At 40.8% G+C, this 22,100-nt stretch overlaps 1 protein-coding gene across 1 annotated transcript; it reads right to left on the bottom strand.

Annotated features, from left to right (window-relative positions):
* Positions 1 to 671: 671 nt before the first annotated feature.
* LOC122738989 (cytochrome c oxidase subunit 6A1, mitochondrial-like) lies at positions 672 to 21,321 on the bottom strand. The gene is given in 5 exon segments (XM_043980861.1): positions 672 to 814; positions 817 to 876; positions 879 to 986; positions 4,843 to 4,953; positions 21,285 to 21,321. Coding segments are annotated over 5 exon segments (459 nt in total).
* Positions 21,322 to 22,100: the final 779 nt, after the last annotated feature.

A 22,100-nucleotide genomic window follows, 5' to 3' on the forward strand; every position in this document is an offset into this window, starting at 1 on the left:
TAGTATCATCAGTTCTCTAACTACGGTGGGTATGCTCTTCTGGATGCACTACAGCTTCTCTTTATACTTTCTGAAATGTGGGAACTGAAGGCAGTACTCCAGGTGAAGTCTGACCAGGGCTGAATACAAAAGAGCTGCTGCCTCCCTTGGTTTGCACTCTGTGCCTGCCTTACTGCAACTTTAAGATAGTGACACCTTCTCTGGCAGGTATATCATGCTGTTGATTACTTTTGTGCTTGTAGTTCACTAAAACAACTAGATTTCCTTCATAAAAACTTCATACAAGCTAGTCATGCTTGTATTTGTACAAAGTTGTACATAGGTGGTTGATTCTTTTTTTGTGTGTGGGGGGGGCAATGGGAGTTAAGTGACCTGCCCAAGGTCACACAGCTAGTAAGTGTCAAGTGTCTGAGTTCGGATTTGAACTGAGGTTCTCCTGAATTCAGGGCCGGTGCTTTATCCACTGCGACCCCTAGCTGCCCTCAGGTGGTTGATTTTTTTTTTAAGGTAAGAATTATTTATTTAAGCCTTCTCAATCACAAGCAAAATGATAAAAGGTCAGCATATTTGTTACTGTGTGATGGAAGTTAACTTAAGGTCCCATATAATTTTCTGATCCACATACAGAGGAAAGGATGGTCCATCAGCTGCTGTGGTCCCCCAGTGCTTGATTAGTATGGTCTAAGTTTTCTTAACTCATCTTCATAACCGGTTGGGAGAGGATTGATATGATGGTTATGAAACAGAGTATGGTTTCCATCTCCCCATGGAAAGGGCTTGGTCCAGATGCGGAGATGCGGGTAGGGGACGAATTTGGCTGTTTGTGATGCTCCCGCGACTTCAGGTAGGCGTTCAGCATGCTGACTGCCACCCCGAGAGTGCAACGAAGAAGGTCAGCGACCTCCACAGGCGGCCTGTGCCCTCCTCGTCATGGACGCCACTGGACAGCAACCGCTCTGCTGGGGCAGCCGACCAGGTGGTTGATTCTTAAACAAGAGAATAATACTTATCTCTATTAAATTTCATCTTACTTAGTTTGGCCTATCATTCTAACCCACTGAGATCTTTCCAGATGTGAATGACTCCATCTTCCAGTTTTTTAGCTCTTTCTCCCAGTTTTGTGTCACTGGAAAATAGGGCTCATAATGCATTGGGTTTTACCCAAGTCTGTGATAGAAATTATAAATAGCACAGAAATAAGGATGGACAAACTACTGGCCAGTTCCCCTGAAAACTCTTTCTAAGTTATCACCAGATTTGAAAGGACTGGTGTTATTGGTATCCAAAGATGAGAAGACCCATTCATGGGACCCTTGATCATATCACTTTGAAGTGTTCATGATAAGGTTAAGCAAACAGGACATTATGAAAATAATTGCAACTTGCATCTCAATGTTGGTTAAAGAGGATTAAGTGTTGGAGAAATTCTATAAAGCACTTGACAAGACCCTTCATGAGAAGTCAACATATAATTTTTTTTTTTAAGCAATTGGGGTTAAGTGACTTGCCCAGTGTCATGCAACCACATTTGAACTCAGATCCTCCTGACTCCAGAGCTGGTGCTCTATCCACTGCACCACCTAGCTCCCACAGTCAACATTTAATTCGATACAAAGTGACAACTATAAAATTGGGTAGAGGAAAAGACTAGGACAAAAAAAAAGTTGGAAAATATATTTCAAGATTATGAAATGAAAGAGGCCAAATATTTGTAGATTATTTGGAAGTATCATATTTATATTATCATTGCTACTTTCTTTGAGAGTTGAAAGGTGAGAAATGAACTTCACCAAAAAATGAATTTGAATATTTCTTAATGGACAGATGGGAAATATCTGCTTAGAGTTTCTTTTTCTTTTTTTGGGTGAGGAAGTTGGGGTTAAGTGACTTGCCCAGGGTTACACAGCTAGTAAGTGTTAAGTGTCTGAGGCTACATTTGAACTCAGATCCTCCGGAATCCAGGGCTGGTGCTCTATCCACTGTACCACCTAGCTGCCCCAGGTAGAGTTTCTTTATGCAATTATCTATGTAGTCAGTCAATAAACATGTAGTAAGCACCTCTTATATTCCAGGCACTGTCCTAAAGCTGGGCATACAAAAAGAAATAAAAGGCAGTCCCTGTCTTTAGGGAGCTCACAAGCTAATTGGAGAGATACCCCCACCCCCCCTCCACTCCCACACACAGAGAAGAAACAGGAAATAAGAGAGAGAAGGCACTAGAATTTAGAGCCATTGCGAAAAGCTTCCTGTAGTAGATGGGATTTTAGGTAGGACTTAAAGGAAGCCAGAGAAGCCAGTAAGTGAAGATGGGGAGGGAGAGAATTCTGGGATCAGGGAACAGCCAGGGATTATACCTGGAGCTGAGAGATGAAATGTCTTGTTTGTAGAACAGCAAGGAGGTCAGAGTTGCTGGTTTGAAGAGTAGGTAGTGAGGAGTAAAGTCTAAGAAGACTGAAAAGATAATAGGGAACTAAATTATCAAGGGCTTTGAATCCCAAACAGCGGATTTTGTATTTGATCCTGGAGTCAATAGGAAACCTGTGGAGTTTGTTGAATAGAGGAGTGACATGATCAGACCTGTGCTTTAGGAAAATCCCTTTGGTGGCTGAATGGAGGATGGATTGGAATGGGGAGAGACTTGGGGCAGGCAAGTCTACCAGCAGGCTATTTCTTTTTCTTTTTTCCCCCATCTATTTATTTATTTGTTTTTTGATTTATGGAATAAAACAAGGATTTCCATAACATAGTAGAATAAAAAAAGATGATTGCACATGAAATTGCAAATCTATTATATTCAACTTGCTATTCCTTTTAAATATATATTAAAGTTATCATGTAAATATCTTTATTTTCTTTATTTTCTTCCCCCCTCCCACCATACCCTAGAGATATCTACCATCAGACACACACACCTCAAATATATTTATGTATATATATAAACATCAGACACAAATATATAATACATATGTATATATACACACATATATAATACATAAATACACACACACACACACACATATATATGTAAAATTATTCTACACATCTATTTATCAGTTTTTTTCCCTGAAAGTGGATAGCATCTTTCGCTATTTCAACAGCTCAGGTGTTATGTGGCAAGGACTACAGCAGAGTGGTGGTAGTGTTAGAGGACAGAAAGGGCTATATTATTATTATTATTATTATTACTATTATGATGATGATGATCATTATATTTTGCAGGGCAATGAGGGTTAAGTGACTTGCCCAAGGTCACACAGCTAGTAAGTGTCAAGTGTCTGAGGCTGGATTTGAACTCAGGTCCTCCTGAATTTAGGGTCAGTGCTTTATCCACTGTGCCACCTAGCTGCCTCCTGAAAGGGGTATATAAAAGAGATTTTGCAAAGGTGAAATCAATAGGCCTTAGTAACAGATTGAATATAGGGAGTGAGAGATAGTGAGGAATCAAGGGTGACAACTAGGTTGTAAGCCTCAGGGACTGTGAAGATGGTGTTGCCCTCTACACTAATAGGAATGGGGAGGATTTAGGGGAAAAGATAATGAGTTGTTTTGGAAATGTTGAGTTTAAAATGTCTACTAGACATCCAGTTCAGGATATCTGAAAGACAGTTGGAGATACAAGATTAAAGGTCAGCAGAGAGGTTAAGGCAGGATGGGTAGATTTGAGGATTGTCAGCATAGTGATGGTAATAAAATCTGTGGGAGCTGATAAAATCACCAAGTACAGAGGGAGAAGAGAAGAAGGCCCAGGACAGAACCCTTTGGGACATGGATGGATAGAGGGTGTGATCTGAATAAAGATTCAGCAAAAAAGACTCAGAGGGGCAGCTAGATGGCGCAGTAGATAGAGCACCGGCCCTGGAGTCAGGAGTACCTGAGTTCAAATCCGGACTCAGACACTTAACACTTACTAGCTGTGTGACCCTGGGCAAGTCACTTAACCCCAATTGCCTTACTAAAAAAAAAAAAAGACTCAGAAAGAGCAATCAAATTGGTTGGAGGAGGGCCAGGACAGAGGGATGTCCTGAAAACCTAGAGAGAAGAGAGTATTAGGAAGGACAGGGTGACCAACAATGTCAAAGGCTACAAAAAAAACCAAGGAGTAGGAGGAGAATGGAGAAGGGCCATTGGATTTGTCAGTTAAGAGATCATGGGCAATTTCCATTGAAAGTTGAGTTTGGAAGCCAGATTATAACGGGTTGAGGAAGTGATAAGAGAGAAAGCAGAGGTACATATACTGTAGATAGCTTTTCCAAGGAGTTTGCCCCCAAACAGAAGAAGAGTTATAGAATGGTAGTTAGTCAGAATGGAAGGATCAAGTAAAAGTTTTTTGAGAATGGGGGAGACGTTGATATATTTGTAGGCAGTAGGGAAGGAGCCAATAGACAGGGAGAAATTGAAAATAAGTGATAGAATGGGGACAACAGAGGGGGCAATCTGTTGAATGAGACAGGATAAATGAGGATTGAGCAGAAAGAGATGTTAGTCTTGGTTAGGAGTAAGGACACTTCATCCTATGAGACAGGGATGAAGGAGGACATATTGGCAGAAGGCACCTGCATGATTTGAAATGAGCAAGAGGGAGATGAGGGAGCTCATGATGAATGGTCTAATTTTTCTCTATAAAATATGAGGCAAGGTTCTCAACTGAGATGGTGGGAGAGGGGGAGCCACTGGAAGCTTAAGGAAGGATGAAATGGTTTGGAAGAGCCACTGTGGAGAGTGGGATAGTGAGTTGATAAGGGAATTATATATAAAGATGGCCTAGCAGCAGTGAGGGCCCAATTGAGATTATGTAACATAAATGTGTGGACCCAATCAGAATGGTTATGTGAGTTTCTTCACCTTCATTCAGCAGCACATGTATACAAACAAAGGCATGGAAAGACAGGAGTGATCCAAGGTTGAAGGTTGGCAGGGTACAATCAGTGAGTGCAATCAGTGAAATGATGAGGACTAGGGACCCAAAAGACAAGGACAATATAGAGTTTGAATTGTTTTACCAAGGGGTAAACATGGGAGAAAGAAGAGAAAGTGACTGGTACAAGGGAAATGGTCTAGGAGAGAACTGAGGAGTCAAGGGATTATAGGTGATGGTATAGAGAAAGAGTAGGGTTTGGTAAGGCATGGGAGAGGGAGAGGTGAAAATCCAAAAGATTATGATCAGATGAGAGGGTTTCAGAATTGTTAATGGGGTACATTTGTGGGTGATGGCAAGATCAAAGGGAGACTACCTTTGTGAGTGGCTGGTAGAGGCATAGGGCAAGGGAGGCAAATGATGAATTAGAGCAAAGGTCAAAAGCAATACCAAATCAGAAGAAACAAATGAACATTATAATACACCGCAGGTAATTATAACAACTTCAACCTGACCTATTAAAGAAGCTCTTGATTCTGCAAAAAAAGGAAAGTAGATGAAAGTAAAGACATTGATTCTGATTACTTCTTCTTAGAGAGGCTTAACAGATATAAAAGTTACAACGAGGAAGCCATAAGACTCAGAAACTGCTTCAGTCACCAAACATTTTATTATTTGCCAAGCAATGATATATAGCCACCAAGGGTAAGTGAAAATTAACTTGTGAAATATTGTTAAGGAGCAAAACAGAAGATTATGGGTAAAATATCAGCTCACTAAACATTAAAATGCAATAAAGGGAAAAGCAAAGGCACAGAAAGGTTGGCATACAACTCAAGCTAGAATATCCACAAACATTTTGTTAAAGAGCAAATTGAAATGAAGACAACTAACAGATACAAAATGGAACATATTTTGCAGGGTACCTTTAATGATGTAATCTTTTCATCAATGACAGTGGAACTGCCACATTTGCATTCTTATATTCCAGTATTTGTTGATTGTGGAGTGAGGGAAGCTTTTAAATCAATAAAACAAAATACAGCCTTAAACTTAAACTCAAATGGCTCTATTCCAACAGGAAATTTCTTAGGTATGTGTTAAGAGGATCTAAAATTTCTTGAGAAATGCAACCACAGAGCTAACTTTGTTCAACAACTCCCTGAGAATCATTACTAAACAAGGGCATAACCCTGGGAGGTCTGTGCCTGCCAATGTTGCTCACCAGTATAATGGAGAATGTCTTGCACCGAGATCAAATTTAAGAGGTATCCTCTCTAGATGACAATGTTCTTCAGATGTTCCTGTTTGTCCATACCACTATTCTGATAGCATCCGATCCTGAAATACTACAGTGCTTCTTCAGTGAGATCTTTGGCCTCTCAAAAGAAATCTAACAAGTATTCAGGGGAAAACAAAAACTACTGCATGAAGAATGCTTATTATTCAACTCATGACAGGTTGTTGGTGCACTGAATTAAGATATCAGTATACATATCCATGGACAGGTAGGTGGCACAGTGAATAGAATGCCGGGCTGGATGTCAGGAAGATTCATCCTCTTAAGTTCAAATCTGGCCTCAGACACTTACTAGCTGTGTAATCCTGGGCAAGTCCCTTAACCCTGTTTGCCTCAGTTTCCTCATCTGTAAAATGAGCTGGAAAAAGAAACGACAAACCACTCTAGTATTTTTGCCAAGAAAACCCCAAATGTGGTCAAGAAGAGTCAGATATAACTGAAAACAACTGAACAGCAACAACAAACACATAGCCTGGTCAGGCAAATAAATAATTACCATGGGACCAGAACTTTGAGGAGAAAGGAGTTAGGAAGGTTGTGGAAAGAGTGTGGACTTGGCAGAAAGCTGGGTCTGAAGCTGATGAGTTGTGTGACCATGAGCAGGTTCTTCAGCTTCTCTTGGCCACAGTTTCCCCAGCTACAAAATGGGGATGATTCTTTTATTAACTGCCTCAGAGCTGCTGTAAGGGGAGCATTTTATAAACATTAAAGCACATATAAATGTGAGTTATTGTTGCCTTGAGATTTTGCTATATGGAGATCCATTGAAGGAATAGAGGACATTTATCTTGAAGAGGAGAAGGGTTGGAGGGGGAGGCATAAAATAGGTGTATTCAAGTATGCTGTCATATAGAAGAGAGATTAGATTTGTTCTGCTTGGCCCCAGGGGGTAGACCTAGAAACAGCAAGTGAAAGTTAATAAAGAGGCATATTTAGGCTTGATTCCAGACAAAGCTGGCCATCAAATGGAGCAAGTGGCCTGTCTGAAAACATGGGGGATTGCCCCTCTCAGGAGATATTTAAACAAAGCTTCTAAAACCACACTTTGAGTATTAATGGAGGGGATTCTTTTTCAGGTACAGGTTGAGTTGCAGTCAGGCTGCATTGTACATAGGAAGCTGTATAGCAATTATGTGCTCTCACTAATGCCCCCAAATGTCCCCTACTATTCCAACACAAAATGCCCAGCTTTTTAAAAATTTAATTTAATTTTTAATTTATAAAATAGCATAAGCATTGCCATAACACAGTTGAATTAAAAAAAGATGATTGCATGTGAAACTACAAATCTATTGTGTACTACTCGCTATTCCTTTTAAATACATAATAAAGCTATCATGTAACTTTCTTTTTTTCTGTTTTTTTTTTCTTCTGCCACTGATGGTAAATGGTTACCACAGAACACCCTGATAGCTAATGAAATAAAACTGTGAGTGACCAAAAGGGCAATGAATGGAAATAAGCTACAGTGTATTATCTACTACAGCACACATAGCCCTTGGGTCAGTTTTTTGTTTGTTTATTGTTTTATTTTTTTATTTTTGTGGGGCAGTGAGGGTTAAGTGACACAGCTAGTGTCAGGTGTCTGAGGCTGGATTTGAACTCAGGTCCTCCTGAATCCACTGTGCCACCTAGTTGCCCCTACTAATAATTGCATGCAAGATGAGACAAAAGATAGATAGATAGATAGATACATGTGTGTGCATGAAAATACATACATACACATGTATTTTACACACACACACACACACACACACATTACACATGCTTTGGCAGGCAGGCAGGGAATAAGCGTTTGTTAAGTACTTACTGGGATACAAAGACAAGCAAAATAAAAGATAGTTCTTGCCCTCAAAGAGTTTACGTTTTTACAGAATAAGACAATACATAAAGGGAGTTGAAGAGCGAAATGAAGGGGCAGAAGGTATCCTCTGGGGTCATGGCTGCAAAGTCCCCAAATCCTGGAGAGTTAGAAGCAAAGCTAGTAGGGAAATTAAGTCTGGTTGGCCTACGGCCATCTCCAAAGTAGAAGCCCTAGAAGGAACTCTTCAGTGGGAAAAGGGGGTCAACATAATGGAGGGGTGTTCCAGAGTGAAAAACCTTGGAAAGTAGGTGAGTAATCCTATAATGAGAGCAAAAGATAACAGATGGAACCCAAGTGTTCATCAATATCACAAAATATTTAAAGATGTAGAGGACCTCCCTCCATTCTACAAATAGGTTGATCCACTATGGTGGATCTGATGTAGGAGGCAAAAAGGGGTTCATAGAAAAACCTAAGACCCAAGCTTTACTTCAGATATTAGCTCCAAAAGGGAGTTAGACCCCAGTTAATGGATAGCTTACAAGTCAGCATACTAGGTTCTTGTACCCACAGAAATCAGTGCCCATAACGGGAACAGAGGGAGAAAGGCCATGATGACCTTAGACTAAATGACAAGGATATAGAAATTCTAATGAAAATGGAGATATTTTGAAACTAGCCATGGGAATCAGAAAGAGATGTGCAAAAAAGGCCAAATTTGTCCCAGATTCACCTTATGACTTGTAAACACCAAAAACACACCTCCAAGAAAAAGGTACCCGCCTCAGGGGTTGGCTTAGGACCCAAGGAACTCCAAATTAGGATAAGCCCTCCCCTGTAACACCCCTAGGTGGAGAATATTATAATGAGAAGGACAGGCTCTCCCCTGTACCTTCAAGGTAGAGATTATTATAATGAGACTGATAATCAATTTATCCATACGATAAATATAAATGTCTTTTCTTTCACTATTGGAGAGATACCTTTCCACTATTCTGGTTCTCTCCCCGTGGCCACCCACAGTATTGCAATAAAACTTGGGAAACCGAGTCACTGAGTCTTGTAATTCTTTTGGGATGACTCACGATCAATTTGACCCCAAATTCTATCCCACATCAGATCTATGAGAAGGATGATAAGAATCCCACAGGATTAGAAGGTATGGATGGTTTGCCACCTACAGCAGTGAAGAGATTACCCATGGCAATGAGATCACGTGGCCAAAAATGCATTGAAATACTATTATTAGCATCATTATCATCTTAAATGTTATTATTTATGCTGTAGATGGAACCTGTGATTGGCTATCCAGGGCAAAGCCTGCTCCGGGCCTTAAGGTCCAAGGAATCTATATATACCTGCCACATTTAGACACTTACTCACTCAACCTACTTTCCTCCCTTAGTCTTCCATTGTCTCAGTGTGACTCTCAGCTCTAAACAGAGGGCTAGGGAAAAAAAATATTGATGTAAGGAAGAACATGAACATGAACCTTGACTGATAGCAAGATATAAGTAGGGTGTTAAAAGACTTACCAGATCTTTTCTTCCTTTGCAAGAAATGGTCATTTATCCCTCTGAATCTCCTGGCCATTGCTGGGAAATGGAAGCACATAGCAAAGGGAAATATTTTGTTTCTGGCTCTCCTGGAAAAAAATACATTTCCCAAATGTTAACATTGGAAAGGTCACTAGGGATCTAGTACAATTTCTATTTTGTCAAAGGAGAACCTTGGCAGCCAGTGTACTCTCCAAATTCATCAGGAAATTCCTCAACTCTACTTTGGCTGGATAAATCTTGAAAAGGATTCTGGATTTGAAGTAGGAGGATCATAGATTTAGGGTTGGAAGAGCCCTTACAATTAACTGAGACTCAGAGAGGTAAAATGACTTCCCAGGACCACAAAGTTTGAGGTATGATTCAAACCTAGGTCTTCATGACTCCAAGTCCAGCAATCTATCTACTATACCATGTTGACTCTCTGAAGCTGTTTTGTCATTTACTATCTAGATGACCTTGGATAGGTCACTGAGCTACTTCAGGCCTTAGCTTCCTTATCTGTAAAATGAGTGGTTGAACTTGATAACCTCGGAAGTTTCTTCCACCCCTTCATCTATGATCTTACAATTTTGTCAGATACTATCTTTGAGCCATCACTAACCTCAGCAGCCTTAGATTGCTGGGCGATTCAGGCATTGCAGGATTTCAAGCTGAAAAAGTGGTCTTCTAATCCAAATTACAGAGGAGAAAACAGACCCAAAGAGAGGAATTACCCATCCCAAGGTTCGACAAGTCTAAATTAAAGACCTGAGATTTACATTCCATCTTTTGACTTCAAATCAATTGCTCTTTCCACTACACCAAATGGTGTCTCTTTAGGCTGTATGACCTCTAGCAGAGTAGGAGGGTGTTGTAGTCATGTTAGAGATAGGGAGAAAAGTAGCCTGGCTCTTTTTGAAGAAAGCAGGGAATAAAAAAGGAAGTACCTTCCATGCTAAAATTTATGAATCTAACAGTTCCCAATCTGAGACTAGGCAAGAGTAGACAACCAATTACAGGGGAAATTAGGTGTCAAGTGCATCTCCATGGAATTCTTCAGATGCACACTTATGGGTTTCTTCTCTTCCTAATCTAAGCCATAGTTTCCTTAAGGGAACTTTGAACCTTCCTTCATTGCTGGGTCGCCCTCCTAACAAGGTGTGAACTGGGAACAAAAGATGAGCAATGCATCTCTTAACCCTTCTGTTTGAAAAGATGAGCTCATGGATCCTGGGATCTATTGGAGATTGGGGGCAGTGATATGACACCAAAGTCATTTTCTTCTTGTCATACCAGTATTACTTTATGGCCTTTTGGTGTTGGCAAGAGAATTTTTGCAGATGAATCAAGCTTCCGAAGTTGAGATGTCTTACAGTGTTCCCTCTATGGGAGGCTAGGATATATGGAAGCATCTATCAAGCTAGCAACTTGTCCCTTCATGACAGAGAGCTGAAAAGTCAGGGAAAATGCTAGCATAGTAGCACTAACTTCTACAATGGCTGAGAATAGATGGACAACTCTTGGGTTGCCAGCATGGAATCCGTAAAAAATAAGAAAGTTTTCTCCAAGGGAGGAAGATTTACATAGAGTAATTATACAGACCCAGGTTCAAGTCCCACTTTTGACATATAGAGGTTTTGTGACCCTGGACAAGTCACACTCTTGGCTACTTTTATAATTAGCAGAATAGGTGCTAAATCAATAGAAGGAGTTTCTCAATGGGGGCTCCATACACTGATGGAATTGCAGGTCCCGTCCAAAATCATACAACTCCAGTGGGGAAGTTGTTCAACCCTGATGTCTCCCTCTCACAAAAGATTCCCCTTTCCTTTCCTTGATAGTCATATGAAGTAGCTGTTTAAAGCTTCATGTGTTCAGCTCGTAAGGTTTTAATGTGCTGTACATGTTATTTCATCTATTCCTCACATCAACCACAAGAGGTAAGTTCTATTATTATCCCCCTTTTTCACAGATGAGAAAACTGAGGCTGAGCAAGATCAAATGGCTTGCTCAGGGTCACACAGCTAGGAAATGTCTGAGGTAGCATGTGAACTTAGGTCCTCCTGAATCCAAGTCCAACATTCCATCCAATCTTCCACTAGAAAGGAAGTTAGAGATTACCTCATCCAACCCTGAATTTTACAGGAAAAGAAGCAGATCCAGAGAGTGAATTGTTTTGTTCAAGGTCCGTACTAGAAAGTGACTATTGACTAATAGTTAAACCAATCAACCAAGTTGGCCCTAAACACCCACCATGTACTCACACTGTGATAGGTACTATTCAGAAGGCAGATGAAAGCATGACTTTAACCCTCAGTTAGTTTATATTGTTAGAGGCAGTGCTGTTCAGTGGAAAGAATGCCAGATTTAGAGCCAAAGTTCCTTAATTCAAATCCCAAACTCATCACTTGCTACCTATGTGATCCTGGTCAAATGAATTAATTTCTCTGGATCTCAAATTCCTGATTTTTAAAAGAGGAGGGCTGCGTTACATAACCTCCAAGGTCCTTTTCAGTTCCAAACTTATTTTTCTGTTATAGGAGAGCAAAGGTAACATATGTCAAATACTTAAAGTCTTTAAACTCTTTGAATTCAAAGAGTATGTTTTATTGGGTATAGTATTTGCCTAGTACATGAATCAGATAGTCAATACTTGTGTGATCATTCAATATATGTGAAAGCACTGTTAGACTTTTTCCAGGTGAATAAAGTACTCTGTATATTAGTGTAGGGCACAGTATGGAATTCAAGATGGCTCCCCAATAATTGATCATGATGAACACTAAAATGACTATGTGGTATTTGATATTTAATTCAAATGAACAAAAATTGATTAAGGGCTGGTACTGTGTTGTCCTTGGAGGGTGATACGTAAGGAGGGGAATATGACAAGTCCCTCACAGAGCTCCTGGGCTAGCAGTAGAAATAAGACATAGTCAAGGCAGAATGTTTGTGTGACTCTGAAGACATGATCACTATCCGCTAAGTTACCTTTTTTTTTTCAATTAAAAACAATACTTATGACAATAATAATTATAATTTATATAGTGTCTTAAGGTTTACTGAGCACTTTACAAATATTATCTCATTTTATCCCTACAACAACTTTGGGAATTAGGTGCTATTATCGTCCTCATTTTATAGTTGAGGAAAAAGAGGGAGAGAGAAGTTAGGTGACTTGTCCAATGTCACACAACTAATAATTGTTTGAGGTTGGATTTTCAAATAAAATCAAATCAGGTCTTCCTGACTCCAGAACTAGTACTCTTACCTGTTAGGCTATGTAGCTGCCTCAGAATTTCATATATTCTAATAATGTGGTCAGGAGGATGGATAAGAGATGGAAATCAAAGAGAAGGGCAATAATTCAAGCACAATGCATCCTTTCAACATTTCACTCACTATTCCACTGCCAGTGAATCACTATAGGCACCTGTCACTCCCAACCCCCTAGTCTTAAGAGGAGGAGAAATATATCCTAAAAGTAGTCCAGGAATGTCCTCTAAAACTATACTATTCAAAGTTCTTCTCTCTCTTTCAAGCAGCCCTCCTAACAACTGGGCTAGCTCTGGTTTCCTCTCTGGCCAACACAAGGAATTTGCTATGCTAATGAAATCAAAAGTCTCGTGCTGATCTTTAGCCTAAACACAATGATTAAAAATCAGAGACTAGGAGGAAAACTAATAGATAAAAAGAAGAGCTCTCTTCCAGGGTGGAGCCAAGATGGCAGAGGAAAGGCAGTGAGCTCCCAAACTCATGACATGATCGCTCCAAAAACATCCAAATAACGCCATAGGAAAATGCCCGGAGCAGCAAAACTCACAGAAGAATGTGCTGAAATCATCTTCTAACCAAGAACAGCTTGGAAGGTAAGAAGGAGGGAGCTGCTGTGCTAATACAGGAGTCAAGCCCAACCCCACAGTCACCCTGACATAGATCCAGTCTCAGGAAGTCCTCACCAGAGAAGGAGACCCCCCAGAGCCTCTGAATCAGCTGAAGCACCAGTGTCGTCTGGAACTAAGCTCACAGTCTGGTGAGTGGGCTGAGCCCTGGGCAGGGGAGAGACTATAGGGGTCCATGCTGGTACTAAGGCAGAACTTGGATTTTACACCCCTACTGAGAACCAGGAGGTAGGCTTGAGTAGAAGTGGCCCAGATTGGGGAGGGGCACAGGCTCTTCAGAGCTAACAACCACAACACACAAAGCTGGTTGATTAGCAAGTTGGTCTGGGGTCATCTAGGACCAGGAAACAGGCCGGGTGAGGGAGGAACCTGATTCTCCTTAAATCATACCACCTGGGACTTCTTAAGCTTGGGATACTGCAGCCTGGAAACAGTGCCCCACTTTAAGGAGCTAAAAGTCTAGTAAAAGAAAGGCAAGATGAGCCAACAGAGAAAGGTGAAGACCATAGAAAGTTTCTTCAGTAACAAGGAAGACCAAAGGGCACCCTCAGAGGAAGATGTCAACATCAGGGCCCCTATATCTAAAGCTTCCAAGAAAAAATACGAATTGGTCTCGGGCCATAGAGGTGCTCAAAAAGGACTTTGAAGATAAAATTAGAGAGATAGAGGAAAAAATGGAAAGAGAAATGAGGGTGATGCAGGAAAGACATGAGAAAAAAGTCAACAGCTTGAAAAGTCAAATGGAAAAGGAGGTACAAAAGCTCTCTGATGAAAATAATTGCCTAAGAATTAGGACTGAACAAATAGAAGCCAGTGACTTTATGAGAAACCAAGACACAATAAAGAAAATCCAAATGAATAAAAAAATAGAGGGCAATGTGAAATCTTCTGGGAAAAACTGCCGACCTAGAAAATAGGTCCAGGAGAGATAATTTGAAAATTATTGGTCTACCTGAAAAATCAGAGACTACCCTTACCACAGAGTAGACTAGGAATAGCATCATTTATTTATAAGTTGGAACAAAATTCATGAGAAGGGAGAAAATCTCCCTGTAAGTCTCCATGTCGGCCAAGTCATAATTGTTACTGTCACCACCTCTGTCATCATCATAATGATAACTCTTCAATAATTTAAGGATGCATGTTTTCAATATGGGCACCCCCTTCACTTATGCAGATCACAACCCTCTACAACTCAGTAGATGGTCTTTGTAAGGTGCTAAATAGAAAAAACAACATTTGCATTCTACAAGAAAATGCTAGGAAAAGACAACATTTAACTTTCCACCATCTGCTAGGGGAGGAGGATTTGACCTTTTAAGTGCATTTTAAAACAGTTCAGTGCAGCTTTCTTGTGAGGCAACATGGTATAGGTGAAAGAATTCTGCATCTGGAAATGGAGGATCTGGGTTCAAATGCTAGTTCTGCCACTCATTACCTATGCGACCTTGGATAACTCATTTAACTTCTCTGGGCTTCGATTTCCTCCTTTGTAAAATGAGGGAGCTGGATTATCTGACCTCTGAGGTCAGGATAGCTCTTTATCTTTGGTTCTATGGTCCCTGGTATCCATAGACTGAGCATTTATGGAGTCCGATTATCATAAGATTTAGAACAGGAAGGGACTTCAGAGGCCATCTTGTCCATCTTCCTAATTTTATACCTGGGAAAATGGTATAGAGAAGCAAGGAAACTTGCACATGATGGCACACCAGGGTCCAAATCCTGCCTCTTAATAACATTTAACACTGTGTGACCTTAGGCAAATCACTTAACATTTCTCGGCTTCAGTTTGCTTGTGTAAAATATAGGAAGTTAGACTCAAAGACTCCTAAGGAAGCAGAGTCAGAATTCAAATTCATGTCTTTGAATTCCAAATTTGGTGCTTATTTCACTATGTCATTTCTTTTTCTTTTTCTTTTCTTTTCTTTTTTTTTTTGCGAGGCAATGAGGGTTAAGCGACTTGCCCAGGGTCACACAGTAAGTGTCAAGTGTCTGAGGCTGGATTTGAATTCAGGTCCTCCTAAATCCAGGGCCAGTGCTTTATCCTCTGTGCCATCTAGCTGCCCCCCTCACCATGCCATTTCTAAGCTGCCATCAGGAACTGTAACTAGAGAAAGAATAGGTATATGGTTCAGGGCCTGAAATTTGATTTCAGGACACTAAAAATGCATGCATGGGAAATCACTAGACTACGCTCTTAGGTAGCACCTGGGATTATAAATAGATAATAAGTCTGAAACATGTATCATTCCTAGGTGGCATTGCATTTTAGAAGTTATATTTCTATACCTCAAGGATCAGGGATTTTGTCAGGGTGGGCACTCCTGTCACTGACACACATCAAAACACCTCTATGCCTGTTTTTGATGATATTTCTGAATTGCTATTGCTGAAAAAAACGTTACTCTGGCTAACTTGGTGATCAACCTTGCTAAACTAAGGAAGTTAGCAGAGCTAACCGTTCCAAACTGATCCCCTGATGACACCCTCTCTGTCCCCCATTCAACACCCTTTCACTTAAGAAAAGGAAAAACAAAGGTTAAAAAAACCCACAACACTATCACTCCTGGTTGCTAGCTAGGCACATGGGTCTGAGACTGAGAATGGAGAGCTCTATTAACTGTTTGCAGGCCTGGTGGTGTGGATGCTGTGTTGGGTATAGGGCTGCCTCCAAAGAAACCTCCCCTCCATCCCATCCTACAGAAACCTGCCTTGATAAAGAAAAGCACTTAGGGGCAGCTAGATGGCACAGTGGATAAAGCACTGGCCCTGGATTCAGGAGATCCTGAGTTCGAATCTGGCCTCAGACACTTGGCATTTACTACCTGTGTGACCCTGGGCAAGTCACTTAACCCTAATTGCCTCACAAAAAAAAAAAAAAAAGAAAGCACTTAGCAAAACATACTGATACAAGGGGCAGCTAGGTGGCACAGTGGCTAGAGCACCGGTCCTGGAGTCAGGAGGACCTGAGTTCAAATCCAACCTCAGACACTTAATACTTACTAGCTGTGTGACCCTGGGCAAGTCACTTAACCCCAATTGCCTCACTAAAAACAAAACAAAACAAAACAAAAACCCAACATACTGATACAGTGACTCCATCTGCCAGGTTATGTAAAGCTCAGCATCCCTAGTGCCCCACCTTTCTTCCAAGAGGAAAGTGGGATTCTTTTTTCTTGGGAGAGGGGGAAAATTTGTTTTCCAACACTCTGGAGGCAGTTCTGTCACTTGCCTTATTGTGTGACTGTCATCAGAATCACTCTTTGTCCCCGTTCTACAACCCATAAAGGCAATGAGAAGCAAGTGGGTGTCACTTGGAGAGTTTTTGGTGGATTGGAATAATTCTATGCAGCCCCAGAGAGAGGCACTCAGTACTTGCATCATTCCTCAAACTTGGAATTGTACCTGACTAAGGGAAACAGAAGTACTTCCGTCTTGGCAGCCAATGGTCCAACACTTTAAAGATGGCCTAGTTACACAGAGAGATGTCCACCATATTACCAATGCATCTCACTGCTGGGCATGGATAAATCCAGGAAGGCTAATACTGTACCACTTCATGGATGAGACTACGCAGAAATGTGTGAGAGAGTTGCCCCACTAGCTAAGGCCCTCCTAGATGGTGGCAATATAATAAAAAGGAAGTACATGCATTTCAACATAGCCCGTCAGATGGGGGACCTTGCTGTATTAAACCGCAGATTTATGGTAGCAGGTTCTTGGATATTGCCTACCACTTAAAATGAATTGTTACCAAAATGTTCAGAGAAAACCATAGATTAAGTGTATTGACTATGTTTCTTCTTTAAGTATTAGTTAAGGGCAATAACAATAAAGGAGCAAGAGAATATATATCCTTTATCCCTCCATTATTAATAACAGCTCATCAGTACACTGATGGATGACCAGACGCAATGATGGAGTGCTAGTCACTGCTCTCTTTGTAGCACTGATATGTTAGTGGGAGAACTTAGAGGAGATTTGATTTGAGACGTGACTGGCTGCTGATGGATGATGAGGCTCTGGGAGAGATACATCAACATGTAGGGAAGGATGCGTAACTCAGAAAGAGTACAACTTTCTTTAACTTCCCCTCCTCCATCCACTCCCACCAATTAGGGGCTTTTCAGATTGCTTTTTGAACTCAAATATCCTATAAAGCCTCCAATCTCCAGCCTAACCCTTACCACCTGTCTGACTTCAGGCAAATCACATCCTCTCTCTGAGCCTCAGTTTTTCGATCTGTAAATTGAGGGAATTGGTGTTCTCTGAAGTCCCTTCCAATGCTAACATACAACGTCCTATGGTGCCCCTCCATCTACAATACCATATATTCTCAAGACCCCTCTACCTCTTTGTTTCTACTTTCATAAAGATCTTAGCATCTTCTTTGTGCAAAATACAGATCTAAGGTAGCTTGCTTCTTACTCCATGACCAGTATTCTCCCCTAGCACTACTCCTAGGACCAGGGGGAAGGATAAACATGAGTGATGTTACCTCTTCAAAGTGGAATATGCCCAGTAGTATTGACATCACTTTACCTTCACAAATCTTGGCCATTTCTCTACTGCAGGGCTACCATGGCCCATTTTTCTGAGACCATAGGACTCGCTTGAGCTCAGCTGGGTAGCATTCATGAATATGGTAAGAAGGGAGGAGCACCTTCCTTTGTTTGGATATGAGGGAGGTAGAAAGATTGAAACTGCCCATATTTGAACCATAATCTGTCTCTTTGTATACACGGCAAGACATAGACTCCTGAGATTTCAACCATGTGTCTCCAGGTACAAACAAATGCCCTACCTACATTTACCTTGAGCAAAAACAACTCTCTGACCTGGAATGAACAAACTCATTGAAAATCTCAGTAGAATGTAAACTCTTTTAGAACACAGACTACTTTTCATTTTGTCTTTGTAACCCCTAGCTAGCATAGCAGAGTGCCTTACATACTGTAGACACTTAATAAATAATTATTGAATTTGATTAGATCCCCATAGCTTCCAACAAAGAACTGGATGAACAAAGTAAATGACCGACCAATTGCTGAATAGATATTAATCGCAGTCATTATAGAAGAATTGGTCTCACTGACAGACATTCATAATAATTCCATGGGAGATAGCTTCCACTTGTAATGTAGGGAGCCACATATTAGAAGATACTGGTGAATAGGTGTAAGTAGAACACTGAGTGAGGGCATGAAGTGGAATCCCTCATGGTGTAAATATTCTCACCCACACAGAAGTAAAGGGGAAGTAAAGTGAGGTGGTAGCTCTTAAACTGACAAAGTAATCCCAAATAGGATTCACATAGCAGTCACAGAAAGCACCTTCCTTTTCCCCTTTATCTGGGGTTAGTTCACATTTGCTTAACTACTCTAGGTTAGGAAATTTTTGGTTCACTTCCATTTATTAATCTCTCCCTTTTTATACTCACTCCTGATGAGTCAGCTACAGACTGGCTAATGAAGACCATCACAGTGTGACCAAAAATTAGGTCTGTAACGTTTTGGGGGAGAAATCATTACTTTGGGCTAACTATGTAAACTTGAGGAGAACATCATTCTATTTTCACCTTGAAGATGAAACCCAACATAGTCCCTGGAGGTTTTTGTTGATCTCTATGGCCAAGGAATGTGGATTATATTTACACAATATTCTGCAAATTTTGTTAAATGCCAGTTTTATTTAGAGTTAGTTTTTGAAGAAAGGAGAGACTTCAAAAATCAGATATAGAGGCATGGGGATTGATGGGAGAGGTCTTTCCAGAAATTCAGAATGTCATAGGAAAATAAACTCAGAAGAGGATACAACAGTGGGTTAGGGAGCCATCCGGGGAGGACTAATGGATGCCTGGGGAGATAGGTTGAAGACATATTGTGGAAACTCATAATTGGGAGTTAATACTTTATTGAGTGAATGATGATCGGGATCCACTAAAGATGTTAGAATAGAGGATTGTTAGAACATCTATACAATGATACTGAAGATGGATTGGAATATGGAGAGATTGGAGTCTGCAAGACAAAGCACTAGCACAATAATCTAATCAAAAAGAAAAGAGGATCTAAATTAGGGCTCTGGAAATTACTGACACTTGTCAGAAAGTTTATGTGATCCCTCCCAAGTTTAAGCCACTCAATTGCTCTTGATGCAAAAGCTCTGATTGGGAAAGCAAGGAAAGAAATTAATTGCCCCTTTCATTCAGCCCTCAATGAAGAGCCCAAGCACTAATCCACCCAAGAAACACTTTGTTGGCGCTGTGATAAACACCCTGCTTATAACACTGTCAGCACTGGGAAGGAGAGCAATATTTTTGACATTTGGAGGGTGTTTTTTTCTAAGTATATAAACCAAACATTCACTCAGAAAGATGCCCATGGCAATTCCCAGTGATGGAGTGGGCCTCTCATCCCTGTAAAGGCGAGACAGACATCTCTGAACGCAGGGCCCTGGAACGAGCCCTTACTGCAGTGATTTTTTTAATAGTCATAAAAAAACCACCCTCCTGCTCCCAGACCTCGTTCTGTTGCAGCACCTTCCGCAGTGATGTGCTTGTAGGTCTTTGAAGGCACTTAGCAGCTGACATCATAATCTGTGCTCTGGCTTTCTGGGGGACTTTTGCTGCTTTTCATTCTGGACTTTTGCCAAATGGTGGGTCAGCAGGTTTCTGAAGCTCCTATCAATGGGAGATTCTCATCTCTGGTAAGGGTTTTTCCCAGACCTTACACCCTAAATTGGGCCCTGACACCCCTCCAGGGGAAGCTTCTCTTTTCTCTAAATGATGGGTGATTCAAGAGGCAATAGATACTGTTCCAAAGGGCTACTCTTGGTACAAGCACTTGGTAAGCACTGAGGATACAAGGATTAAAAACAAAACCATTCCTTACCCTCGAGGAACTTACATGAAGAAGATACAATATACATAAATAGGTATATACAATACATAAATAGAGTGGATACAAGTAGATAACCCTTGGAAGAGGAGGCACTAGCAGTTGGGGGGGATTAACAACAGTCTCTTAGAAAAGGTAGTAGTTGAAGGAAATTCAGACACTATCAGGTCCAACTCTTTCATTTTAAAGTTGAGGAAACTGAGACCTGGAGACATTAAGTCACTTCTCCAAGGTCACACAGCTGGTCCTAATGGTGGGGCTTCAACCTGGGCCCTCACTTCAGAGCCAGTGGTCTCTCCATTGTACCATGCTGGTGCCCAAGTATCTATGCAATTGGTGAGTAGGAGAGGCTTACCACATACATAGATCTGACATTGTCCCTACCAGTCCCCTCACTGTATGTACACATTCCAATCTCATTCTGGCCTCCCAAAACTTTGCTCATACTGTCCCTGTCTCTTCATCTTCCCCTTTGCCATTCAGCTAACATACTTTTCACGATGAGGTTATTTCAAATAATGAATGCTTATACTGAATATAAAGTAGAACTTGATTTACAAAAAGTTTGAAAGTACAAACTTTTCAGGAGCACTCATTGCATAAAACTGCTCTCAAAATCCTCAGATTTCAAAACAAAACAAAACAGTTCTTCTTGATTTCATTTCCACCCTAAAAGCTTAATAAATCATTTCTTTTGAATACAAAACTAACCGTAGTGGTTTAGAGATCTATGGAATCCCAAAAATCTCTCCAAATGGTTTGATGACTTCAGAACCCCAGACTTTCTGACCAAAGTTTCTGGGCAAATAATATAGATACAATAGAAAAATACTAAACTCTCATCTGGACGGCTACACCCACTGGTAGTCTGAATATTTGAGTTTTAATTTTTAATAACTCCATTAATAGTTTCATCCAGAGAAGTAACTCTAAGAATTATAGAAACCCCCATGACCTTATTTAAAAAGTCACGTAACTCCTACCTTTCTTCGTCCCGCCAAGCCCAAAAGCCAGCCGCATATTAAAAGATGAGGGTTTTTTTTTTTTTTAATAATCTGTACAGAGGGCCCAGCAAGATGAGCAAATGACTCTGATTTATAACCAAATGTAAAATTCAACTCCATCCTCCTGGAAATGCAAAACCCATGGCGGCTTAATCGTTGAACAACCACACATTTCCAAATGGTTTCAAGAACAGTTTCTGAATTCTGCAGATTCAATGTTTAGTTTATGACTCTTTATTACATTTTACCTATATATCCTGGGATGTGAGCCAGAACTGCTGACCCTTTGAAAATTCTGGCTGGTAAAAAACTGAGTGACTTGAGGAGGACTCTTAATCAGCTTTCAGATACATCATGTCAGGGAGAAGTGGGTTTTGCCCTCAGTATCCCAGCATTCTCTCAGCCTAAGTCCTTGGCTCAGTTCCTAGACAGCTCGGCCCCTGACTCAGAAAAGAATTTCAGAAGCTCACAATACACATTTTGTTCCTCTTTTCATGTTTATTACATTTAACCCTCCCCACCCCTACCACCACAAACACATACACAGCACCAAGCAGAGGGCCTTGCAAGTATTAGATGCCCAATTCATAAACTTGGATCGATTCCTCCTCCCTCCCCCAAATGCCTGTCCCTCCTTGTCATCCATCTGAAATGTACCTCTCCTTCAAGACTTCAACACTACTTCTTCCATGAATCTTGCCCTTACTTCCAGGCCTCAACAAGTACTTCCTTATATGAGTCCTTACAACTTTGATACTGTCTCATTGCAAATCTCTGCCTCTGTCTCTGTCTCTT

Source organism: Dromiciops gliroides, chromosome 2 (genome assembly GCF_019393635.1).
Source record: "Dromiciops gliroides isolate mDroGli1 chromosome 2, mDroGli1.pri, whole genome shotgun sequence".
In the NCBI taxonomy this organism is placed as follows: Eukaryota; Metazoa; Chordata; class Mammalia; order Microbiotheria; family Microbiotheriidae; genus Dromiciops; species Dromiciops gliroides.